Source organism: Pristis pectinata, chromosome 21, assembly GCF_009764475.1.
Source record: "Pristis pectinata isolate sPriPec2 chromosome 21, sPriPec2.1.pri, whole genome shotgun sequence".
Classification (NCBI taxonomy): Eukaryota; Metazoa; Chordata; class Chondrichthyes; order Rhinopristiformes; family Pristidae; genus Pristis; species Pristis pectinata.
The window spans coordinates 5,646,000-5,670,320 of record NC_067425.1 but is presented as its reverse complement, the minus strand read 5'-3'; the positions used below and the strand labels follow the sequence as shown (position 1 = coordinate 5,670,320).

The 24,321-nt window shown below is 39.5% G+C and overlaps 2 protein-coding genes across 4 annotated transcripts in view; one reads left to right on the top strand and one right to left on the bottom strand.

The window, feature by feature from the left end:
• Positions 1-8,130, bottom strand: part of ska2 (spindle and kinetochore associated complex subunit 2) — a 34,339-nt gene extending 26,209 nt beyond the window's left edge. The window contains exons 1-2 of one of the 2 annotated variants that reach the window (XM_052035355.1): positions 7,226-7,439; positions 6,860-6,904 (exon numbers count right to left, since the gene is read on the bottom strand). In XM_052035355.1, coding sequence (XP_051891315.1) covers positions 6,860-6,877 — 18 coding nt within the window. In that variant the 5' untranslated portion in view covers positions 6,878-6,904; positions 7,226-7,439. Of the gene's footprint in view, positions 1-6,859; positions 6,905-7,225; positions 7,440-8,030 lie in introns of those variants that run through there. The other variant, XM_052035354.1, reaches the window with a different exon arrangement.
• A 116-nt stretch (positions 8,131-8,246) lies between these two features.
• Positions 8,247-24,321, top strand: part of prr11 (proline rich 11) — a 28,812-nt gene continuing 12,737 nt past the window's right edge. The window contains exons 1-5 of one of the 2 annotated variants that reach the window (XM_052035352.1): positions 8,247-8,464; positions 13,955-14,029; positions 15,843-15,996; positions 18,692-18,845; positions 21,091-21,225. In XM_052035352.1, the coding sequence (XP_051891312.1) occupies positions 13,969-14,029; positions 15,843-15,996; positions 18,692-18,845; positions 21,091-21,225 (504 nt within the window). In that variant the 5' untranslated portion in view covers positions 8,247-8,464; positions 13,955-13,968. Of the gene's footprint in view, positions 8,537-13,954; positions 14,030-15,842; positions 15,997-18,691; positions 18,846-21,090; positions 21,226-24,321 lie in introns of both variants that reach the window. The other variant, XM_052035353.1, reaches the window with a different exon arrangement.

Sequence of the window (24,321 nt, the reverse complement as noted above, 5' to 3'; positions counted from 1 at the left end):
CACAGCATAATATCGTCAATGACTTAGTCAGCATATGTGCCACTAACTTGCACCATTCACATCAAAACACTACAGGAATAAACACACACTAAAGCCAACAAGCTTTAACAGATTTGCACTGCATTTAAACTTGTCCATTATGTAATTCTAAACATTTCCCCCAATCATTCCCCCCCCCCCCACCCAGCAATGCAGAGCTCCATGTACTCCAAAACACTGCAAGATTAAAATCTATAACCAGACTTTGAAAAGCAGATGTACCTAGAATTACAAATTAGTAAAAAGCTGATAACAATATTTATCATCAATCTACCAAAGTTATTGAAATATTGTTTATATTTACATATTGCCTGAATTACAATGTCTACTAGAAAATTGTTACTCTTGTTGGTCAGTTGATCATTTCCCATTCTCTGCCGGTGATGATCTGATCTACCTTCAGATGCTTTGACAATACTATTGCACTGCTAGCTGTGAAACACAGTAGTGCAATAAAGTCAGAGCATCTGTCAGCAGCAAATCCAGAAACATTATTTAGAACATCATTAACCCCAAACCCAATGAATTAACATACAATAAAATGTCAAACTAATTCTTAAATATAGTGACAACCTTCAATAATTGGTTAACTAATTTCTAAAGCATATAGAATACAAACTTTAGTTATTTAAAACACCCAGATCAGAGTTTAAGTAATCTGACACTTTTGAAATTAAGTTTAAAAGTAAACTGGCTAGTTTAAAAACATTGGTCATGAGTGCACTAACAGTTGCACTCAGCTAGAATTCTCCCTTTCCAGCTATTTAAATAATTCTCAAACCTGCTTCCACATTCTGTACCACTCTCCCATACAACAAATTTGTCCCTCAGGTGGAAAACAAAGATGAAACTAAAATTTTTCTCAGGGTTTATCAATGGTCATTGCCAGCTCCACTGTACAAAGGGTTTGGCAGAAGTTTCCTATCTACTGCCATCCTATTGGTCTGAGCGGTTATTATTGCTCCATGGCAGTGCCTATTGGTGTTAAAACAGAGTGCACCCCAATAACTTTTACACAATATGCTTTATTTCAAACAGTCCAATTTTATTTCTTCAAGTGTCAGATTGGCTTTACAACCTACTGTCCTATAGTTAATAAAAAACTGAATTTACATGAAAAACTGAATTTTTAAAAACAGCTTCTTATAGCAGCTCATTAAGTGTGGTACATGAAGCAGAAGTCCACACTTACTTCACAAGTTAATAGAGAACATACAGCTTCTGGCTGATAATCTCAGCCAAATGTTACAAACATGTTCAAACCACCAAATGATGATAGATACTTAAATCAGTACATCACAATAAAGACTGACACTGCCAATATTGGGCGACCAATTTAGCAGGGGACAATTTTTACACATTGTTTAAAAAAATGCTACTTACTTCCCTCAAATGGTACAGTGGCATTTATGCAGTGCAAAGCAACGCTTCTAGATTGGATTTCTAATTTACCCCAAGGTAACTACCCCAGTCCCAGCATGTAGCCATGACTGAAAATTTGGCTTGGGTTGGAACCACTGACCATTGCTGGGCAACCTTGCATCCATGAACATTTGTTGGGCAAAATCTAATTGCCACACCTCCCTGGGGTGAACAAGCTAACAATGGCTGACACAGGGCATGTGTAAACAATGCCCATTTAACTTAAACATAAAGGGCACTGGAATCCACCAAGAAGGAAATTTAATGGAAGGGTACAAAATGTATCCTTCTTTTGTATCCACATACTACTACATTACATGGATACAAAATAAGCATTGATTTCAGTTGAATGGCTGTAGCACAAGATGTAAAATGGGGTAGTGTTAAGTATTCCCCCTTGCAAGCTTCATGTTGTATTTCCCCCCCCCCAAACTTCCACATTCTCATGGTTTTCCATGATCCAACATTAAAGTTCAATCACATATGCCCCTTTATTCAATGACTGCAATTTAACTAAAATTAAATCACTGTTCCATTGTACATTCTACATGTATCAAGATCACACAAATTTAGATCAAGGTTATACAGCGAACCCCTGGGGTGCACTTGTGTAATCACTATGAAATCACAAGTGCAAATCTAGAGAGTCATATGCTTATCAGAACAGCTTTTAATTCAAAATTTGACACTTTTTTGTACAATTATGAATACTGTGCACATGAAAAATACTCAACACTTTCATAAGAGTTATGTCCCAAAACATGTACTTTTAAAAATCAAAAATTTCACTTCATTATCCAGATAGAAATTGGAAATCCTTGCAGAGAACGAGTCCATTGAATCCAGAGCTTCATTCAAACAAGTTTCTTTAAATATATGTTTGAAGCCAAAATAATCAAAAATGTAACTTAATACTTCTGCATTTTAACAAAATCCTCAATTCCCCCTTCCCAAAATATTACCTCCAACTTACCAAAAATAGATTTACTTACAAAAACCAACTCCCAAAGTTCGTGGTAGGAGCCAAGGAAAGATTGAAGGAAATAAGATGCAAAGATCTACAGTTCCCAATTGCCACATTGATCTGGTCGCCGGCCAATGCCCTTTTAATATTGCACTGCTTTCTTTCTGTTATCACTAGTAGTACAACATAAAAAGGGCACTGGACGAACGGACAAAGGGCATGGAGTTCGATGATTGATGGAAATTCTCAGACATCACAAACAAAGCTGGAAAATCAATGAAGTTTAATTTGGTGTGATCTTCAATCATCTGTGGGTTAAGAAAAAGATTAAGCCTATTAAGCTATTATCTGGCACTAGTAAGACACCGGAGAATAGAACAAATGTAATCTTCACACTCACCATATTGGTGCATTCACTATAACAGAAATAACAGTTTAACAGTTTACATGTGTTAGAAGAGAAAACTAGTTTGGTTTTTTAAAACCTCTAAAGAAACTGCCCAGCAGAGAAATTGATGACTGAAGCCACCAAGTTCACTGCAGACCAAAGATACTACTACTGTTTTGAAGATGTATACCAAAAAGATTCCCTCCCCTCCCCCACTTATTTAAATGCAGTCATTAGAAACATTTCTCTTCCAAAGGAACCAACTTCTTACAGATGTATGGTTTCATGGACATTGCATGGATTGGGTCTCTCATGCAAGGTTATTATTCACACAAGTCTCAACACCAAGAGTTAGTAGCTAGATCAATGCTTGAAAATCATCAAAAAGAAAATTTACACTAGAAAGAGGCCTTTTAACCCAGACTGCCCATGCCAGGGTATTTTAAACGAAAAGAGAAACAAGCAATCCAGTTAGCTCCATTGTCTCACTTCTCCTCCACTTACTGCTTTCACCATACTTCCAGGTGCTAAATTTCAGATCATAGCTACCCTCTGAAGTTTTTCTTCCTTTCACTTTTGGTTGTTTGTCAATTGCTTAAAATCTGTCCCGATTCTCAACTCTCAAACTAATAGAAACTGTATTGATGCTTCTTTTCACAAAAGATCCCATGTGTTTTTGTTTTAAAAAAGAAACATTCTCAACCTAGCCAATCATACTCAATTTATGCTTCTCTGATCCCTTATATAGAGCATTTTCAGCCCAATCCCATCCACCTACAATTCCACCAGGAATACTAAAGGCAGACCAATGGCCGTTTTCCTTCTCCCCACCCTGGAGTTCTTAACCTCTACTGCTGCCCCAGCTGAGGTAAACTTAATCAGCAGAGAGCAGGTATGAAAGGTCAAGGAATAGTATACAGTTTTTGTTGCACTGTCATAGCTAAGACATCATTAAACCGGCAATAGTGCAGAGAAGATTTACAAGTATGCTGACAAGACTCAAGGGCCTGAGTTATAGGGAGAGGTTGGACAGGCTAGGACATTTATTCCTTGGAGCATAGGAGATAGAGGTGTACAAAATCATGAGGGGCATAGATAGGGTGAACAGTCTTTTTCCCCAGGAAAGGCAAGCTAAAAGCTAGGTTTAAGGTGAGAGGGGAAAGATTTAAAAGGGATCTGAGGGTCAACTTCTTTACACAGAGGGTGGTACATGTATGGAATGAGCTGCCAGAGTGGTTGAAGCAGGTACAATAACATTCAAAAATTGTCTGGATAAGTATATAGATGAGAGGGGTTTAGAGATATATGGGCCAAACACAGGCAAATGGGACCAGCTTGGTGGGCACCATGGTCACATGGACAGGGTGGGCCAAAGGGCCTGTTTCCACGCTACAACTCCATGAGGATCCAACCAATGGCTCAGTTCATTCCTGAACAGTTTTACCCATTCATCATGCCAGCATGATAAGTACAAATATGTAGGCACCTAGTCAGAAATATTGAATATGGAGCTTTGATGTAAAGTAAAACACAAGCATTTGTGTATTCTGATTGTGGATCAAAATTGATCTATCAAATGAAGATTTTGGAATGAAACACTCATGTCACTCGCATAAAAACTTGTTTCCCCATCATATTGTTTAACAGAATGATTTGGAGAGCAGAGGAAATTTCATCCAGAAAGATGTTTTTTTGGATCTTACAATTTGGGGATTTATTCCATTCTGTTTTTTAATTCAGGATATTTGAAAGATATTCTGAAAGACAACTTTGTTCTTTAACACCAACTTTAAACAAACATCTTATTCTCACCACAAGATAACCTGACTCTGCCCCAACCCCATGTATGCTACTGAAACTTTTGCTAATGGAACATTTCAACACTCAGCCATCCTCCTATCTTCCACAATGTAACCTGGTCATCCAAAGCCTGATTAAATACCAAAATTTGAACCATCAGCCCCATATCTACTGGCCCATAATATCACCTGGTGCACCAGAGCCTCACTTTATGGTTTTCATCTTTGCCCAATTTGTCTATGACCTCATACTTCCCCATTTCCAATGTCATCTTCTAGCCCCATAACTAAGGTAATATACTCCAATTCTGGCCTGGTGAACATTAAGATTTTAAATCCTTCCATCCTGACTCCCATGACTTACGCTACCAAAGCACTAAAATTTAGAATTCCTTCAAATCCCTCTGCCAGTTTCACCCCCACACCCCCCAAAAAACTGTTAGAACCTTACAGCTCTTTCACATAGCTTGGTGCTAAATTTTTGTTTGGTAATGAACTTGACAGGGGCATTGTAGTACTTTAAGGCAGCAAGCATATGCACATTTGTGTTCAGAGTACAAGGTGGCTTCCAAATGCACAATGGCAGAATTTAATTACCACCAAACATAATGATCAGAACTTATATTCCTCAGTTTCACATGAAAAAAAATCAATAACATGACAAATCATGGCACTTAGCCAATGTCTTCAGAATTCTAAAGAATGAATAAAGGTCACTCAACTACATTGGAAAGAGGTTCTATTCTTCATTCCTATGTTAATATCTTATTCATGCCTTTTATCAAACCAAAAGTCAAATGCAATGAAAACAAACTTCAATACAGGAGGACTATTTATATTTGTCTCCAAAGACATCAATGTTTTATCGTTAACTTTTCGCTACCACACAAACTGGCAAGGAGTATCAAAAATCTAAGGAAATAACTCAAAGCAGATTTCTAAACGATAAACAAGTCCAACTTCAAGATGATTCTTAGACTACTTCAACATTTTCCCAGTCTGATCTGCCTTTTTCTTCATGAAATAAGCAATCTCACCTCAAGTAACTGCAGCTGCAACGCAGACTATCAACTGCTCATTCATGCTGTGCATGAATACATCCCAGGCCTTTCTCTACACATCAATTAATGAGTAGATTTTACCTAAAAAGGCACTGAATATCACTAAACTAAAGTGTCAGTAAATAAAATTGGTAAACCTGCTTCTAGGTATTGACATAATTTCAAATAGGATTTTCTCAAATGTTTTAAAAAGCAAAAGTGGGTTTTCATGTAGTTGCCATGGCAACAGCAAACCATTATCATTGCTAGTTCTCCCAACTATTCCATTTATTTAATTCATTAGGTAATGAGAATGCAGATTTTTAAAATGTTAGGACAAAAAACACTGTTACGTCTCAATCACGTACAATCTGTCAAAGGTTTTCCCTTGAAATCCATCCTTCAAAAATAATGTACAGGAATGTGGCACTTCAACATTAAGATCTATACTTCCAGAAAATATGTTTACAAATAAATCAGTTAAAAAATACCAACTTTGTTGACAGGTTATTTGTTCTGTATTACTTCAAGCAAAAGAATGAGAGCAAAAACTCATCAATTCATCCAACAAGAACAAGGTAGAGTTAATCTTAAAGAGTTCAAGAGCATCTGAGGAGGATACAAAAAAATACACATCCACACCCACGTGCAGTACTCCTCCCACACCTTAAGAAACCCAGCTGAACATAGCCAGCCAAGGTAGTTCTATGCACTTAGCGACAGCAAGTTTTTAAAAAAACTTTTTAAAAAGAGTATTTAGCATATTAAGTTACAGATCATGAATAAAAACATTAAAATACACAAAAGTTAGCAAAATACCCTCTATAACTTCAGAGAAACAATTTCTCAGGGAATTGATATTTCTCTTTCACACTATACATTGAGGAGATTTGCATTAGATCTTGTAAGAGATGCTAGGATTGACAGTTATTTTTAAAAACTAAACTCTTGAAAGTCAAGATCAATTTCATTAATGATCGCCAAATTAACCCCTAAAACTCCAGATTCAACTCCACCCTACTCAGCTACTGAACAGTCCATACAAAATGCTCCTGTATACAAAGATAAGATCAACTCAAAAGTAAAAGTGTTTTTGACATGCAACACGGCCATACATTTTTACCTGGATAATGGATTTCAAATAACTCAGGCAAATATTAGTGACATGTCTAAAATAGATTATGAAAAACTCAAGCCGCTCCCTTACATGGCGGGAACAGTCCATCCAAAGACTTGAAGATTATCTTGTTTCCTTAAATTGAAGAGCACAATAAGCCAAGAAGATATTTAATTTGTCCAAAACTGAACAAGACTGGAGCTCAAATACCTCACATTTCAAATAGCCTGGCACCTTGCTAAATGAGTATTTTAAAACGGTGAAGCACTGGCACAATTCGCAAGAACTGGTGCAATTAAAAAGAGCTTTTTCTCATTGAAACGTGCTGCAAACAAGCAGTTAAACCATGCAACCACTACAATGTCCCATCCCATCGGGGGCGCGCACACAAGCTTCCCGTACTATATTGGGAGGGGTGCGGAGAACTGCCGCCGTGAACAATTTGATGAGAGATACCGTAGCTCATGCCGTCTTTGCTTTCTTTTTTGTCACTCGCGCACAAAATTACCAACGCGGAGTTTCTTGACAAAACGAAAAGGAGAAATAAATGAAAAAAAGGTCGACCGAATCATTAAATTTAAAAAAAAACCTGAACGGCGTTTGCGCGCGCAACCTGGCAGCTGGCTGTCAACCGAGGAACAGCGCCGGGTGGCGGTTAAACGGCGCGCAACTGAGCGCGCAGGCGCGGGCGCGCGCACGGCGCGACGTCGTCCTAACTGTCAATCGGCCGGCTCGAGCGGCGGCTGCTCCCCTCGCGTGCGCGCGCGCGGGAGAAGGTGGGGGGGGGGGTGGGGGGGGAAGGGGGGGTAGAAGAGGGAAAGAAAAGGGGAGGGGCACCCAAGACGAATGAAAACAGGCGCGACGGCACCGGAATGCCTCGGCCCTCCCACACGTTTACCACAGAATCGCTCTTATTTTATAACCCCCCCCTCCCTCCCTCCCCCGCTAAAACTCGACCCTTGAGATCCCGAGGCCATCGCGGGTGGGAAAAGAAGTCGGATTAGCCGCCACCACAAGTAAGGAATGGCAATCCCGCCATTTTCACAGCCAATTACCCGGATGCAAATCAGGACCGAGCTTTCAAACAAATTAAACTTTTCGCCGAAAAAATACACCCATCGCGCGCGCGCAGAAATTTTTTAAAGTTTTTTTCCCGCGACCGCGAGGTTTTACTCTACCCATTGCAATGTGTTTCTTTCCATTGAAACCGGTCTCCAAATTTAAACAAATTTTTTTTTGAAATTAAAAAAATCCCTCTTACCATCGCTGCCAGCTTGTTGACCGCGGTCTCCATATTGAATAGTTTACATTCCGAAGGCGAACCGATAAAGGCCTTTTAAGTGAGATTAACGTGGCTTTTGATTGGACAGTTGCTGCACAAGATCGGTATTCTCATTGGACAGGGCGGAAACTCTCTTTCTGATTGGATTACCTTTTGGTTTCTGTGATATGCAATGGACTCACCGATAGGATGACAGAATCATGCATACCGCCACCTAATTGGACAATCATAACACGCACCGCATACTATTGGACCAGAAAGGATGCTATGGATTGGTTCAAAGAGCAGCCGGCTCAGGACCTTGTTGTTCCCGTATTTGCTGAATCAAGTCGACGACGTTGAGAAAGCCGACGCAGTTGGTCGAGAGTAGTTCCCAAGTGCGGCTCATGAAAGGCATGCTCCTATTGGGTGATGTATGAGCGTTTTTAATTTTAAACTGTCGCCGCTGTTATTCGTGTCACGTTGGTGAATTCGGTTTGTCGGAGGTAAGTATCGTGGAAGATGTTGGGGCTGTCGTTCTATGTGTTCTTTGCGTATTAGCTCTAAGTTTAAAGACTATGTTACGGTTAATGATTAATACCGCCGTGTGTTGTCAGCATTGGAGGTGTTCGTAGTCCAGGCTGTTGTCCTTCAGCATAAGAAACACTGACTGTAATAATGGTATTAGTTTAATGTTTCTGAATGGTGGAGTGTCCGTATCCTTCCGTGGCCTCGCCCCTCACTATTTTGTAACCTCCTCTATCCCTACAAAATCACTAAGATTTTTGTGCCCTTCAAATTTTGCCAGCATCCCTCACTTTCTTTTGTCGTTAGCTACCTAGAACTGTTTACTTCCTATAAAGAGAATCTGCAGTGGGGGGGTATACAGTGTTCTCAACTGACAAAATTTGCTTATTTAAAAATCTACCTCAGTTTTTATATCCGGCAAGTAGATAAACTACTCATTTATAGCACACTTAATGAACCACAAAACAAATGAATTAACTTTTATAAAATAATTAGAGCTCAGCTGGATTACAGTGACTCATCCTTAGCACCGACTCTTAAGACACTGTTTAGCTTTGAAGTGAAAGAGGTTGAGAGGTGACCTTAGAGGTATACGAAATCATAAAGGGCATAGATAAGGTGAATGGTTAGTTTTCTCCCCAGAGTAGGGGAGTTTAAAACTAAAGAACCTTGTTTAAGGTGAGAAGGGAAAGATTTAAAGGAGGCCTGTGGAGCAAGTTTTTCCACACAGAGGGTGGTGGGTTTTTGGAATGAGCTGCCAGAGGAAGTGCTCAAAAGTCATTTGGACAAATACATCGATTGGAAAGGTTTAGAAGGATATGAGACAAAGGCAGGCAAAGGGGACTAGTTCAAGTAGGCAACTTGGTTGGCACAGGTGAGTTGGACTAAAGGTCCTGTTTTTGTGCTGTATAACTGACTCTGTGATGTTGAAGATTTGTTGGGGGTTGGGTGGGAGAACAGCTAGGAGGAGTTTACATGTTGTGCAGAAATCCCCTGAGTGAATCTCAGTCAGAAACAGATTTTCTCTTCTGGACAGTGATGAGGGTGATGGTTGTCTTTGGGGGGGGGTTTGCAGCCAGAGCAGGGAGTGTGGCACCATGAGTGGCTGCTCAGAAAGGGAGGAAGAAGAGTAAGAGAGCTAATGGTGGAAGGAAATTCAATCATTAGTTTTTCTGGGGCTGTAGATGTTACTCCAGGATGGTATGTCATCTCTCAGTTGCTCTGGTCAAGGATAGCAAGTAACCGAATAACTGCAGGGCATCCTGAAAGGGGAAGGTGAACATACACATGCTCTTGTCTGCAGTGTTATCAATGACATAAGCAAAAAAAAAGAGAATTTTGGAGAGCTAGGAAAAGGATGAAAAAGTAGGATCACAAAAGTAATCATCTCAGAATTTCTCCTAGTGCCATGTGCCTACAAATACAGAAATAGAAGGATGGAACAAATATTTAAACTAACTTGGTAGGGAGCTGGAGCCTTAGTGGGAATTCAGGAAGGAGAGAAAGTAGGAAGTAAAGTTGGCAAAATAGTAAAAGCAATAGACAGGCAAGCAGTAAAAGAAGTTAAAACATGGGAAAATGCTTAAAACAAAATCAAAAGTATATCTAAACATACAGAGCATTCACAAGGTGGATGAATTGATGGCACAAGTAGAAATAGATATGTTTTAATTGTCATTATGGGAACATGACTGCATGTGACTACATCTGGAAGGACAAACAAAATTTGAAGGGGGTGGGGTAGTGCTATTAATAAGAAATGAGATCATTGCAGTAGTGAGAATGATCTTGCCTTAGCTGATCGTTATGTAGAATTAGAGATGGTTTGGAGCTAAGAAATAATAAGGGGCAGGAAAACATTGGTAGCAGTTACCTGTGCCACCAGTTATTATATTAAGCCTGACTTAAATGAGGAAAATGAGAGGTGTGTGTAACAGGTAATATGGCAATTATGGGGGACTTTAATCAACATGTTAACTGGACAAGTTAAATTAGGAGGGAGAATTCATGGAATGTATACAAGTTTTGTTCTACATCAATATGTTGAGGAACCAACTTGGGCAAAAGGCTATTTTAGATCTTGTATTGTGCAGTGGGCAAGGGTTACTAATCTTGTTGGGAAGATTTACCGTAATATGATAGAATTTTACATTGAGTTTGAGCCAAAACTAGAATCTTAGAAACAAAAGAAACTGAAGTTACGAGGGTTGAGTTGGCTGTGGCTGATTGGAAACCTGCATTGAAAGGTATGACTTTGGACAGGAAGTGGCTAGCATTTAAAGAAATACATTGTTTGTTAAGTTCCTTTTTAAAACACAAGAACCCAACAGGAAAAGTGTCCATCTGGGGGCTGACAGGAGAAATTGAAGACAGTACCAAAGCAAAAGAGGCTGATAAGGTTGCTAGAACAGCAAACTTAAAGGAAGAAGACACACAAGACCTGTCAGAAATATTGGAGAACCAGGGGTATAATGAGATTGAAGGACTGAAAGAAATAAATATTATCATTTTCATTTTTAAAAAAAAGTGAAATTAGTGATACTGAAAGTGAATAAATTTCAAGGACCTGATCCAGGGTTTTGAAAGAGCTGGTAATGGAGATGGTGATGCATTATTGTCATCTTTTGAAAATTCTATATATTCTGGAATGGCTTCTGCAGACTGGAGGGCAGCAAAAAATGACCCCGCCATTTAAGAAAGGAGGGAGAAAGAAAATGGGGAACCACCAATCTTTCAGCCTAACATTGATCGTATGGAAGATGAAGAATGTTATAACAGAACACTTTGAAAGAATAATAAGTTTGAACAAAGTCGGCATGGTTTTATGAAAGGAAAAACATGCATGGTTGCTTTATTGGTGTTCTTTGAGGCTGTAACTAGTAGAATAGTTAAGGAGGAAACCAGTGGAAATGGTGTATTTAGATTTTTAGAAGACTTTCACTTAGTCATTAAACTGATGTGGATTGAGAATTGATCAGACACAAAGCCAAGAATTTGTTGGGGTGGGGGAGGGAAGAGAACAAAACAGTTCTATTTCAAGGATTGGTGCTATTCGCAATTGAAATCAGTGATTTGGCTGTGGGGACCAAACTTCTTGATGTTATAAAACAAGATGGGATAGTGAGTAGCTTAACTAAACAAAAAGTAGTGCAGTGAGGACTGGTTCCTGTGATGGTGTGTGAGAAGAGATGGAGTAAACTAAGCCTGTATTCTCTTGTTTAGATGAATGATGTGATTTAATTGAAACTTGCAAAATTCTTAAGGCTTGACAGGCTGGATGCAAAGTTGTTTCCCCTGGCTGAGGAGCCAAGAGAAAGTCAGAATAAAGGTTAGGTCATTTAGGATGGAGACAAGATAAATTTTCTTCATCAGAGAATATATCTTTGGAATTCTTGAATGTGGAGGATCATACAGTTTGAAACTTACTAGTTCAGCATCCTTGAGACTTGATTGGTTCCAGACCACAGATATTTCCCCTAATCATCATCATCTGAGCAGGAGAACTATTTTTAAGTATAATCTCTCTCCCAGGTCATGTGAGAGTTCCAAGAACTGTCCATAACACAGCAAGTCAGAAATGCTGTCAGCTAAGATTGCAAAAATTGCACTGGTGGGTTAATTAGCTACAGGTTAGTGCAGATCTTAGTTAGAATTACTTAATTAATATAGATCTGTACTAAATTCAAAACATGCCGGACTATGGGAGTTGCTGAACCACAGAATTCTGGACTAGGGATTTTCAACCTGTATAGGAAAATGGCACTGAGGTAGAAGATCAGCCATAATCTTGAACGGAGGAGCATGCTCAAAGGGCCAAATAGCTTACTCCTGCTAATTATGTTGTTGCATATAGCTATTTATTCAAATTGTACCAAAGTTGAGAGATTAATACTGTCAAAAGGAATGAGAACCTGTGTGGTGTTCTTTTAGAGTTGACCTTGTGCAAGAGTTCATAATCATGAGGTTTTATTAGAGCAAAATAAGGAAAACCTGTTCCCAGTTGCTGTGTTGTTACTAAGAAGATGCTTGTTTAAGGTAATTGGTAAAGGAAACAATGGTGACATGAGGGGAGACAAACTTGAGCAGTGTGTCATTTCAATTTGAAGTAATCTGTCACAGGAAAGAGTCAAAGCAGATTAAATGTTAACTTTCAAAAGAAATGTTTTATTAATTCAAAGTTTATAGATAAAATTTGCAAACTATACTATAGTTTGCAACTATCATATCACTATTCTCAGTATAAGCCATTTCATTCCATTTACACTGCTGCATTATGACATCAGTTTCCTTTACATTCCTTGATAAAACAGTCCAAGAGTGTTTTTTGTAAATTGAAGGTTCTGGTCTCTCTGTGCAATGATGCCAGAGCCTTAAATAAAGGACGTTCATCATTGATCTTTTGCAATGGCTGCAGCTATGTGTTCTTAAGTTCGGAATCCTGGGCCTTGGACCGTCCCAGTTGCAACATTTGGTTAGGGCATCTTTCACCGGGCAGATAAACTTCCAGCAACAGTAGATGTTAGTCTCTGAGTGTATTCCTGGGAACAGCCTGTGGAGCACAGAGTCTTTGTCATGCAGTGGTTCAGGATGAATCTTGACATAGATGGCTATATCTTTTTAAAGATCTTGGCTAACCACAGTACAGAAGAAATTCACTGGGCTAGTTCCTGAGGTGAGAGAGTTGTCATATAAAAAGCTAAAGATGTTACATCTGTGTTCTTTTGAGTTTGGAAGAATGAAGGGTGATTTTTTTTTTATTGAAACACAATCCTAAGGAGGCATCACAGGATTGAGACATGAGGCTGCAGATGCTGGAATCTGGAGCAACACACAATCTGCTGGAAGATCTCAGTGGGTTGAGCAGCATCTGTAAGGGGAAAGGAATTGTTGATGTTTTGGGTCAAAACCCTGCATCAGGAGTTCTTCCAGCAGATTGTTGATCACAGGATTGAGATGTCTCCACTATTGGGAGACTCTCATTTGAGGGAACATTGTTGCAAGATAAGGGAGTAGTCATTTTAAATCTGAAATGTGCAGGAACAACATTCTCAGAGTGCAGTGAATCTCTGCAATTCTAAGCCCCAGAGGGTTGTGGAGGCTGGAGAAATTGAGCAATTTAAAGTGGGTTTAGGTATTTTTTTAAAAGATTGTAAATTAAGAGCTATGTGGAATTGGCATAGAAGAGGAGTTGAGGCCTGGGGGAGGTCAACCACAATCACGTTGAATGATAGGGCAGACTTGAGGGACCAGGTGTACAGAAGGAAATGGGCCATTCAGCCCACATGACCACATCAACCAGTGGATACCCATCTGTAGGAATCCCATTTTCAAGCACTTGGCCTGTATCCTTCCATGCCTAAGCAATTTAAGTGCTCATCTAGACATTTCCTTCACAGGACCTCATCACGGGATGATGTTTGGTATTTGCATGTCGATGGTCTATGCACAGTTTGATGCAGTTGCCACGAAAGGTAGCCATGAGGATGAGGGCCATGTTGGGTACATTTTTGTTTCTCCCTTTGGAGATATGTACATCACATTTCTTTGGACAAAATTCAGTTTCAATCTTTAAATGAATTGGGAAATGACCCAGGTGTAAAAGAGGGTGGAATTTGTAGGACATTGGAAAAGAACAGAGATTGGGAACATAGAACAGTACAGCCCTTCAGCCCACAGTGTTGTCCTGACCTTTAAACCTCGCCTAAGACTATCTAACCCCTTCCTCCCACATATCCCTCTATTTTAAATTGCTCCTTAGGCCTATCTAGTAATCTCTTGAATTTGACCAATGTACCTGCCTCCACTGCTGCCCCAGGAAGCGCATTCCATGCCCCAACCACTCTCTGGATAAAAAACCAACCTCTGATATCTCCCTTGAACTTCCCACCCATTACTTTAAAGCCATGCCCTCTTGTATTGAGCATTGGTGCCCTGGGAAAGAGGTGCTGGCTGTCCACTCTATCTATTCCTCTTAATATTTTGTACACCTTTATCATGTCTCCTCTCATCCTCCTCTCCAAAGAGTAAAGCCCTAGCTCCCTTAGCCTCTCCTCATAATGCATACTCTCTAAACCAGGCAGCGTCCTGGTAAATCTCCTCTGCACCCTTTCCAAAACTTCCACATACTTCCACATCCTTCCCATAATGAGGTGACCAGAACTGGACACAGTACTCTAAGTGTGGTCTAACCAGAGTTTTATAGAGCTGCATCATTACCTCGCGGCTCTTAAACTCGATCCTTCGACTTATGAAAGCTAACACCCCATAAGCTTTCTAATTGGATAGCTCTGGTTCAGTGGGATGAATGGACTGTGTGTTACATGATTCTGAGTTAATTAGTGAAGAAGAATATTACAGTCTTTCACCAGTACAACATTGCCTAGATTTGCCTCAGCTCATCTTTTAAAATCCTGTTCCATGACTTTGCTACCACTAAAGAGGACTGTTCCTGACCACCAGTAGTACATCTTTCACTATAAGCTTGAGATTATCTAAAATGTTACTGCCTGTATTCTAACCTACAACAATTCTTGTTCACCCATCACCTGCATATTTTTGGCACCTGATTCCATCCTGGGACCCTCTGGTCACTACTCTCCAATCCTAGCACCTACATATCCCTATTTTCCTCACTCCCCTATTGATAGCCATAGCTTGTAGCCCAGTCTACCACAGCTTCGAGTTCCCTCCCTAAATCTCTCCACTTCCCTACCACTATCCTCCTCCAAGGCTTTAAAACCTGCCCTTTGGAAAAAGCTTTCAGCTAGCTCTCCTCGTATCTCCATGTGTTTGGTTGGCATCAAATTTTGGTTGCTAACAGTCTTGTTTTGGTAACATGGATGTTTTACCACAAAAATAGAAGTTATTTTAATTTTAGAAATAACCTTGAGTTATGGTTAATACTGTGTTTTGGGAATCTGTTGCCTATTTGTGTAAAGTAAAATTCCACACCAAGATTAATTGTAAATCCGGTTGTAGATTTTGAGAGGTGTATGTTGGCTAGGATGCCTTTTACGGGGCATGAAATCTAACAGGTGGCAGGTTGCTCCTGCATATAGCTGGTGGTCTATTTCAGATCATCACCTTGAAGAGACAGAATGGATTGGTGCAGTGCTGTGACAGAATTCTAAGTCCAATTGAAACAATGACCCATTAGGAAAGTGACTTTAAAATAGTAAATTCTATACCAGTTGAGTATTTTAGAGCCATGAGAGTTTAGGATGGTATTTTGCATTTGGTCTAAATGCAGTATCCGTTGACCTTTTCATAATTTCTCTTCTGCAGCTATGTCCAAGCTGAATCAGCGTCACAGAAAGTGGAAGATCATGAGAAAATGGCAAGCAATAGAAAAGGCACGAAGTAAAAGTAAACGACACCTGCTAGCAAAGTACAAGGGACGTGCCCGCAAGCCAAAGCCAACCGTTTGTGAAACAACAGAGTAAGTAATTCTTTGGCTGGCCATTGAACAAGGTTCATCTTTTAAAACTGAGCCTGCATTACATGAAAATATTACTATAAGTGAACACACTTATTTTTTTTCCATTGCTTCTGGCACACCCAGTAACAAATATTGTTTGAAAAGGTCACTAGGATATTTTGGAAAGTCTTTCCAATTAATTTCAGATGCCTTTTATGACAAACAGCTCTTTAAATAGCTTTGCTGGTCTTTGTTGTCCATCTATGTAGAAAATGAATCTGGGGTATTAATAATGGAAAACAAAGAGATGGCAGGGAAATTAAACAGATTTTTCTCTAGCTCATTATAGAGGATACAAGTAACATCACAGAAATATCTGTAAATCAGGAATTAGTTGGGTGGGGGGGGGAAGTCAGAGGAAGTTACAAGCACCGTGGTCGCACGGTTGAGCACATTTATAGAGCTGTGGGTCGACATGTCTCTGGGTCCTAATGGCTTTTTTCCCTAACTTAAAAGAAGTTGCTGGTGAGATAGTTGGTGCACTGGTTTAATTTTACAATATTTCCTAAATTTGGGGAAGGTGGCATTAGATAGCAAACATAACTCATTTATCCAAAAAGAGAGGGAGACAGGAAGCAGTAAGCTGCAGACGTCTTCCACTAGGAAAATGTTAGAAGTTGCTATTAAAGGCTTTATATTAGGGCACTTGGAAAAAATTCAAGATTCAGGCAAAGTCAATATAATTTTGTGAAAAGGAAATTTATTCAAGTTCTTTGTGGATAGAGGAACAGGTGTATGTGCTGTCCTTAAACTTCCAGAAACGTGCTGAGATGCCACATCAAACCTTAGAGAAAATAAAACCTCGCGTTGTAAGAGGTGATGTATTGATGTGGATAGAAGATTGACTGGATAACTGGAAAGAAAATGGGTGTAATCTTTTTCTGATTGACAAGATGAAATAAGTGTGTGCCCATGGTCAGTGCTGGAGCTGAACTTTTAACACTTGTATAAATGGCTTGGCTGATGGTACCAAAGGCGTGGCTGCAAAATGTGTTGATGACACAAAAATGGGTAGGAAAGCGGGTTATGAAAACAACACGGGACCATTACAAATAAGTTGAGTGGGCAAAGATCTAACAAATGGAGTAAAATGTGGGAAAATGTGAAGTTGTCTACTTGGGCAGGAAAAATAGTGTATTATTTACAATGATCTGTGTGTTGCAGTGCATGACAAACAATAGGCCAACATGCTGGTATACTGGATCTTAATACTTGGGATGCATTCCCAGGAATAGCATCACTATGGAATGAGTGCTAAAAAAAGGTCATTATGGCACTATATCCACAGATGCTTTACTGACTATGTTGCTGTGCCCAGGAACTTGACGTGAGCTCCTGCCCCCTCTGGTAATAAGCTCAATGGTGGTCACCAGCAATTGATCTTATTTTTATGGAGAAATCTCTGACCTTGGAAGTTGTGCAGCCAAACAAAGATGGGGAAAAGAGCAGTTTCCATCGTATCCAACAGGAGGTCGTGAGCGAGGCATTGGCATCCAGACAATTCGTCAACACATGGTGCAGGCACTGCCAGTCCCAAACAAAATCCTGTATGTGCCCGAGCCCCCACATCCAGTGCCAAGCAACCACACTGCTCACCCGAGCCTGCCCAACAACAGCCTTCAAAGGCAGTCTCTCCATACTAAACCTTGAGGTGCTTTATTGGTGTGGGAGTAGCAGTGGACAGAAGGAGTTTGCATTGGGCTCTTGTCACCTGGATTCCCAGCATAAAGCAGAGGCATTTAGGCCAGGTTACTTGCACAACAATTGAAACTACCATTTTTTTTAAAAGTACATGGAGTACATATCTGTGCGTGTTCAGACTGGAGCACTGAAAACACTATAATGAATCTGGGCTCTGCGAGGTAGTGCCACACTGGATACCAGTCTACTGCAAGTAATTAGGAAAGCTAACACTTGGTTATCATTTATTAATGGGGTATTGAATACAAAACTAGGGAGCTTCTGTTTCAGTTACATGGGGCATTTGTTAGATAATGTCTGGAGCACTGTGTACAGTTTTAGTCTCCTTATTTGAGGAAGGATGTTAATGCATTGGAAGCAGTTCAGAGAAGGCTTACTAGACTAATACCTGGAATGGGTGGATTTCTTGTAAATGCTGAAGTAAGATGTGACTTGATTAAAGCTTGCAAGATCCTGAGGAGTCTTGATATGGTGGATGTGGAGAGGATGTTTCCTCCTAGGAGAATCTAGAAGTGAGAGTCACTGTTCAAAAATAAGGAATCAACCAGTTAAGCCGCATGAGGTGAATTTTTTCTCGTGGAGGTTCATGAATCTTTCTTCCAAAGAACACTAGAAGCAGAGTCTTTAAATATTTAAGGTAGAGTTGGAGAGATACTTGAGAAGCAAGGGGGTGAAAGGTTACCATTCTGTTCTGTTTCTGGCATCTTGTTGCAAATGAATGTTACATTTTTTATGTTACATTGCTTCATTGTTTAAGTGTTGTAGGCATCCCAAAGTTGTGAAAGGCACTACATTATTCATTTGTCCTAATTTAACTGAATTATTTGGACCATACAAGATTTTGCATGAATCGCCTTCTACCATTTGATATAAATAAGTTACTTGACATCTGTGTTTGTTGTTGACTTTCATGTTCTATGTGGTTTGCTTACATTTATCTTTATTTTAAATCCAGGAAGGAGGACATGGTCACATCTAACAGCAATTCCTTCCTGCATGAATCAGTTCCTGTCAGGCTCATTTCTTTAGTGAATGTGAAGAATTTGTTGAATCCTCTTAAGACTGTGGTTTACTCCATGTATTCATGGTGGCTAGGGAACACGAGGCAGGTATAAATTCAAATTAAATATTCTCTAATTTAAACTGTAGATGTTTCTGAACTTTAATCAGTTGAATATCCTACAAATTAAACATGTTGATTAATTCTCCATTTTGAAACTTTTTTACTTTGTATTATAATAAATAACCTATAAATTGAAAATTTGTTTTGTTTAAGTGCCCTCAGTACTTTTTGATGTGGCTAATGCAAACCGAACAGTAGGTTGTTTGAGGAGGGAGTGGAAGCATTAAAACCCACAGCATCACAATAACCTTTTATACAGGTTTGAGAGTGCTGACTCGGAGCTGATTGAGATGCTAATCAGTCCTATGGCTTACTTGCCCACAACTTCTGGCTTCTATTGCCCTTGCCTTCCAGCAGCTAGTCTATAAACAGGTCCAGTGTATGTGAACAAAATTGATCCAAGGTAAAAGTCCCTCCAAGGCTTTATCCTAGCCCCATGTATTCCTCACCCACCTCTCTTATGGCCCCTCTTACACTCAAATCCTAATTGCCAGTACTTCATAGTTTCCTCTCCGATTATCTTTCCCCCCCCCCCACCAAACAGGTAATCTAGCCATTGCAGGCAAACCTAATCCTGTTGTCATTTCACATAAGTGCATACTTTCTGGCAGGGATTCTTGGATCCTGATCAAGTGGAATCGTAGAAATCTACAACGTTAGAGGCCATTCAGCCCATTGACTGTGCCAGTCAAAAAAGAGCTACCCAGTCCAATCCCACCTTCTGCCAATAAGTCCATAGCTCTGCAGGTCATGGCAAGTAATTTTTAAATAAATGATGGTTTCTGCCTCTTACCCTATAGGTATTTTAATCTACAGTTATTCTGAATTCTGCTTGAGCCTGTCTGGATGGGAAAATCATTTCAGGCTCATTGTAACTCTTATTAAAATTAATTAAAACCTGACTGAACATCACAAAAAAATAAATACAAGCACCCTAATATGACCTCTGTATTCTGTACCTTACAGTGCTTTAACCCTTAACAGTAACACTCTTGCTCTCTCTACAAGTGGATGATGCTGTCTTCAGTTCCCTTGCAAGTGACTCTTTAAATGTAACATCATTTAACTAGATGATTTTGGACAGAACTCACCATGACAACCACTCGGGATGCTATGCCCTCTCTCTCTGAGCTCTCTTTACTCCCAAATTAAAAAAAAACATACCAGTGACAATTTGATCGATGCAATCTTCCCTTCTGTTTGTACCATCTTTCATCCAATTTGTCTGATGTCCAACCATTAAGATGCCTAGATGAAGAAAAGTTTGAGTTTCTCAGCAGTCTAAAACCTATTAACAAATATTTCTCCTGGTACACGCTTGCAAACATTTCTTGAGGACAGAAACTGACTGAAAACATTTTTCCTTGTCTCTCCTCCAATCCTTTTGTAAATTACTTTAAAGCCCTGCACCCTGGTTTTTGATCCTTCTGCAAAGGGAAATGATTCTTCCCACTGACTTGATCCAGGCCTTTTATAAATCTCCCCTCTGATTCCAAAGAAAATACACCTAGCTTGTTTAATCTTTCCTCGTAGCTAAAACATTACAATTCTGGCAGCACCTTCGTAAATCTACTCTGCACCCTCTCTGATGCAATTAACTTTTTCCTGTAATGTGGTGACCAGAGCTGTTTTATTGGATTCAAACTGGCATCCAGATAGTGTTGTACACAGTTCTGGCATCCCCTTCCTGCTCTTGTGTTCTATGCCTTGGCTAATAACACCAGAACTTTTAACTGCAGACATCTAACCACACAAAAATTGTCAACATTTATGTAAAGTTTTTTTTACTTTAGAAATATTTTCTGGGATGAAGAACATTTGTCAAGACTTGTGTTAAACCTGAAAAATGACCTAGTAAAACAGGTCTTACAACTATAGTCTCCGATTCCCGAATTTTAAAATTGAGGGGTTGCATATACCTGCCACTAAGTCTGTTTAGAAGCAAATTTTCCACTTTCTCTTTAATTCCAATGTTTTTACTTTCTTGCTGTGCCACGAGGGACAGTCTTGCTGAAGTCCAACAAAAGCAGAAGAAATCTTGTCTTTTACTAACTTCCATGTAATTTTATTATCCAACTATTACTTTTCAATAAACGCAGTCAGTACCAACTGAGCTAGAATGATTTTGATCCAGGCTCAGCTACATGTAAGCTTTGTCAAATGAAGTGGGAGGGAAGGAATTAGAAAAATGATAATCAGATCTTTTTGATTCATTTGCTTTACACTTACAGGGTTTGGAATTAATCAAGGATACTCTCTATCCTTCACGTGTCTACCTGAGGGAGTTGAATGTACTTCGGAAACATATTGAATCACTTGAGATCAAACTAACACACATGCAAGAAATCTTCAATGAACATCATCAGGTTATCTTTCTCTTGCTAGTATTATATCTACATTTAAATTCAATAAGCGTATTTCCATTTGCTAGATAACAGGATTCCTCTGAAAGGCAGAATCTCACAGAAAATTTGGAAAGTGCCATTAAAATTTCCACAGCTTTAATAAAGTATTTCTGTGCTAAGTTGTCACCTTATTATAAATGTTGCAAGAGGCCAAAGGTTAGCTTTTGCCTTAAACTAGTTGCTCCTCCTTTCTGTTAAAGGAAGAGAACATCATTTTAATAAAAACAAAAACTGTCAGAAACACCTATCAGGTCAGGCAGCATCTGTGGAAAGAGAAACGGCTGTAACATGTGAGATCGAAGATCCCTTATCAGAATTAGGAAGAGAGAAAACTAGTTTTAAGCTACAGAGGTGGCGGGAGGGATGGATAGGCCAAAGGAAGTCTTTCTTGCAGCTTTGTGGGAAGGGTTGCCAAGGTTACGGGTTGTCGACAAAGCCGTCTGGTTGATAAGTCAGGAAGAAATTGAGTCAATATTGCAGAGGGGTGACTTGCAGCTGAACCGGCCAGATCTGATGCAAAAAGGGGAAGCAAGTTACTTGAAATTTGTTGAATTTTAAACCTGGAAGATGGAAGAGAAAGTACTGTTTCTCAAGCTTGTGTTAAGCTTTCTTTTTATAATGATGCAAAAAGGCCACAGACAGGCCAGATTAGGAGTTGGGTGGGGAAGGAAAACAACAGGCAACTGGAAACTTGGGATTGGCCTTGTGGACTGAACACAGGCACTTCACAAAGTGGTCACCTGGTCTGTGTTTAGTTTCTGACTTAGCTGAGAACGCATTGTGAGCAGAAATTGCAGTACTGTAGATTGGAAGAAATGCAAGTGAATTGCTACTTTGCCTGGAAGGATTCTTTGGATCTCCGTCTGGTGGGAAGAGAAGAAGTAAAAGGGAAAGTTTGGCCTGTCCTGAAGTTGTACAGGAAAGTACTGTGAGAAGGGGAGTGGTTGGTGGAGAGAAAAAAGTAGATTAGGGGGTCTCAAAGGGTGTGGTCCCTTCTGGAATGCCGAAATGGGAGGGGAGTGAAAGATGTATCTGGTGGTGGAATCCTATTGAAGGTGGTAGAAATCGTGATGGATGATCTGTTGAATGTGGATGTTTGTGGGATGGAAATTGAGGACCAGGGAAATCTTTGCTCCTTCTGGGAGGAGATGGTGTGAGAGTGGAGTTGCAGAAGGTAGAGGTCAAGGGCTTTGTCCACTGTGGTAGAGGGGAAGTCACAGTTCAAAAAGAAAAATGACATATTTGTGGCTAATTGAATAAATATACTTTTATCTCAAAATAGTTAGGTGAGTGTTTATTTAAGGAAGTAATGGTAATTGTCATTGAAATTTCGAGGCTCATTAGGTGCAGTTTGACTTGGTTAGACAGTGATGTGAACATTTTTAAACACTTTCTAGAAATGTTCTGGGAACTTAGTTTGCTAATACTTCATTCTGAAGTGGGAACAACATTTTGTGCCTTTCCTCAGAAAATTGGGAATTAAGCCAAATTAAGTTTTAATGTCTTGAAAATAGGTTCAAACCACTGCTAGGAATCTAATTGGCTAATTAGTAGCAAATAAGAGCCAGCCAATGGTGGGAACTTTAATTAGGCACATGAACAGCAGAAGATATTGTTTAACAGATGTTGTTATGGAGAAATCAATGTTCTTATTGCAGTGGGAGAATTTATTTAATTACCAGCGAAAGAAAAACTCGGATGATTCTGTCGGGTTACAAATTTGAGGTCGTGCAAGGACACTTTTTTATGCTGTATTTGGTGACATCAGTCAGTTCCTTTTAGTTATGACATTTCTACATAGAGACATTGGGGAAAATATCTGGAAAATGGCAAATCAAGGCTCAGAGGAGAGGGTGAGTTGAATCCATTGGAATTTGAAGGCAAACACCTTTGAGAGAATGTGATCCATGATTTGGGAATCTGGATAAAGTAAAAATACTTAGTCTGACATACAGTATGTGATCCAGAAGACCTTCCTCTCAAGACTCTCATTCATCCTTTACCAGTGATTTGTGGAATGGCCCGCCACCTAGTGGAATAAATGCAGGTTCAGCTGAGTTGAAAATGTACGTGAGATTGTATAATTTATCCAGTAATATACAACACGTGATGTATCCTTGGCCTTGAAGTAAATGATCTGTTTTATTGGTTCATAAACATAAGATAATGCTCTGAACTGTCCATAAGAAGACTGCATGAGGGTTTTGAATGGCAGGGCAACTTCAGCTAGGCTTCAGGAAACTGTGTAGAAGGATGCTATTAGTAACTGGTGAGTTTTTTTGTGTGTGTGATTAAACCTGAAAATTTGAAGGTGAAAATTAAATTGCCTGTGTTGGAGGAAGGAGTCCTCAAATTGCACGGAGGTGTTGGCCATGGCTGAATTTACTCAAGGTACCTCCAAAGAAGTGAGAGCTTTCTTTGCAAGCCCCATCTGCATTTAATAGAGGATCTGAGGTTGTTCACAGGGATGGGCGGAAAGCTCGTGTACAATTACTTAAAAGTGTAATATTTCAAAACATGGAAGTAACGTAGTCAGTGTTGTAATTTCTGTTTTTGGAAGGGATCTTCAATGATACCAGATGGAAGGAGTTGTCGGATATATTCACCGTGGCTATACATAGATAAAGTTGTATCTCATCAGCCTAGTTGAATTTCTGATGATTGTCAAATGTTTTGGCCCAGCATCTTGCTGAAATTTTTCAGGAAAACCGGGGCTTGTGGGTTCAATGGGCAGGTCTTATGGATGAGGAATTGATTACGATCCTGTATTCAATGATTTGTTAATAATATCTGTGATTTTGTGTGGGATCCTGTTACTAGTGGAATCTAACAAGGACTCCAGTAGTGCTGTAGGCAATCCTCTTCACAACCTTTGACTTCCATATAGATCAAGGGGAACTACCTGTCAACTTGTAGATAATGCAAAGACTTAAACAGGTGTTAGGATTATTTTTAAATGAGATTAACACTTAATCTACGTTAGATGATATACTAGTCATAGGACCATTTCTTAAGTGTTTGCTATCTGGGAAGAGTTTGTGCCACCTGTATGTTCAC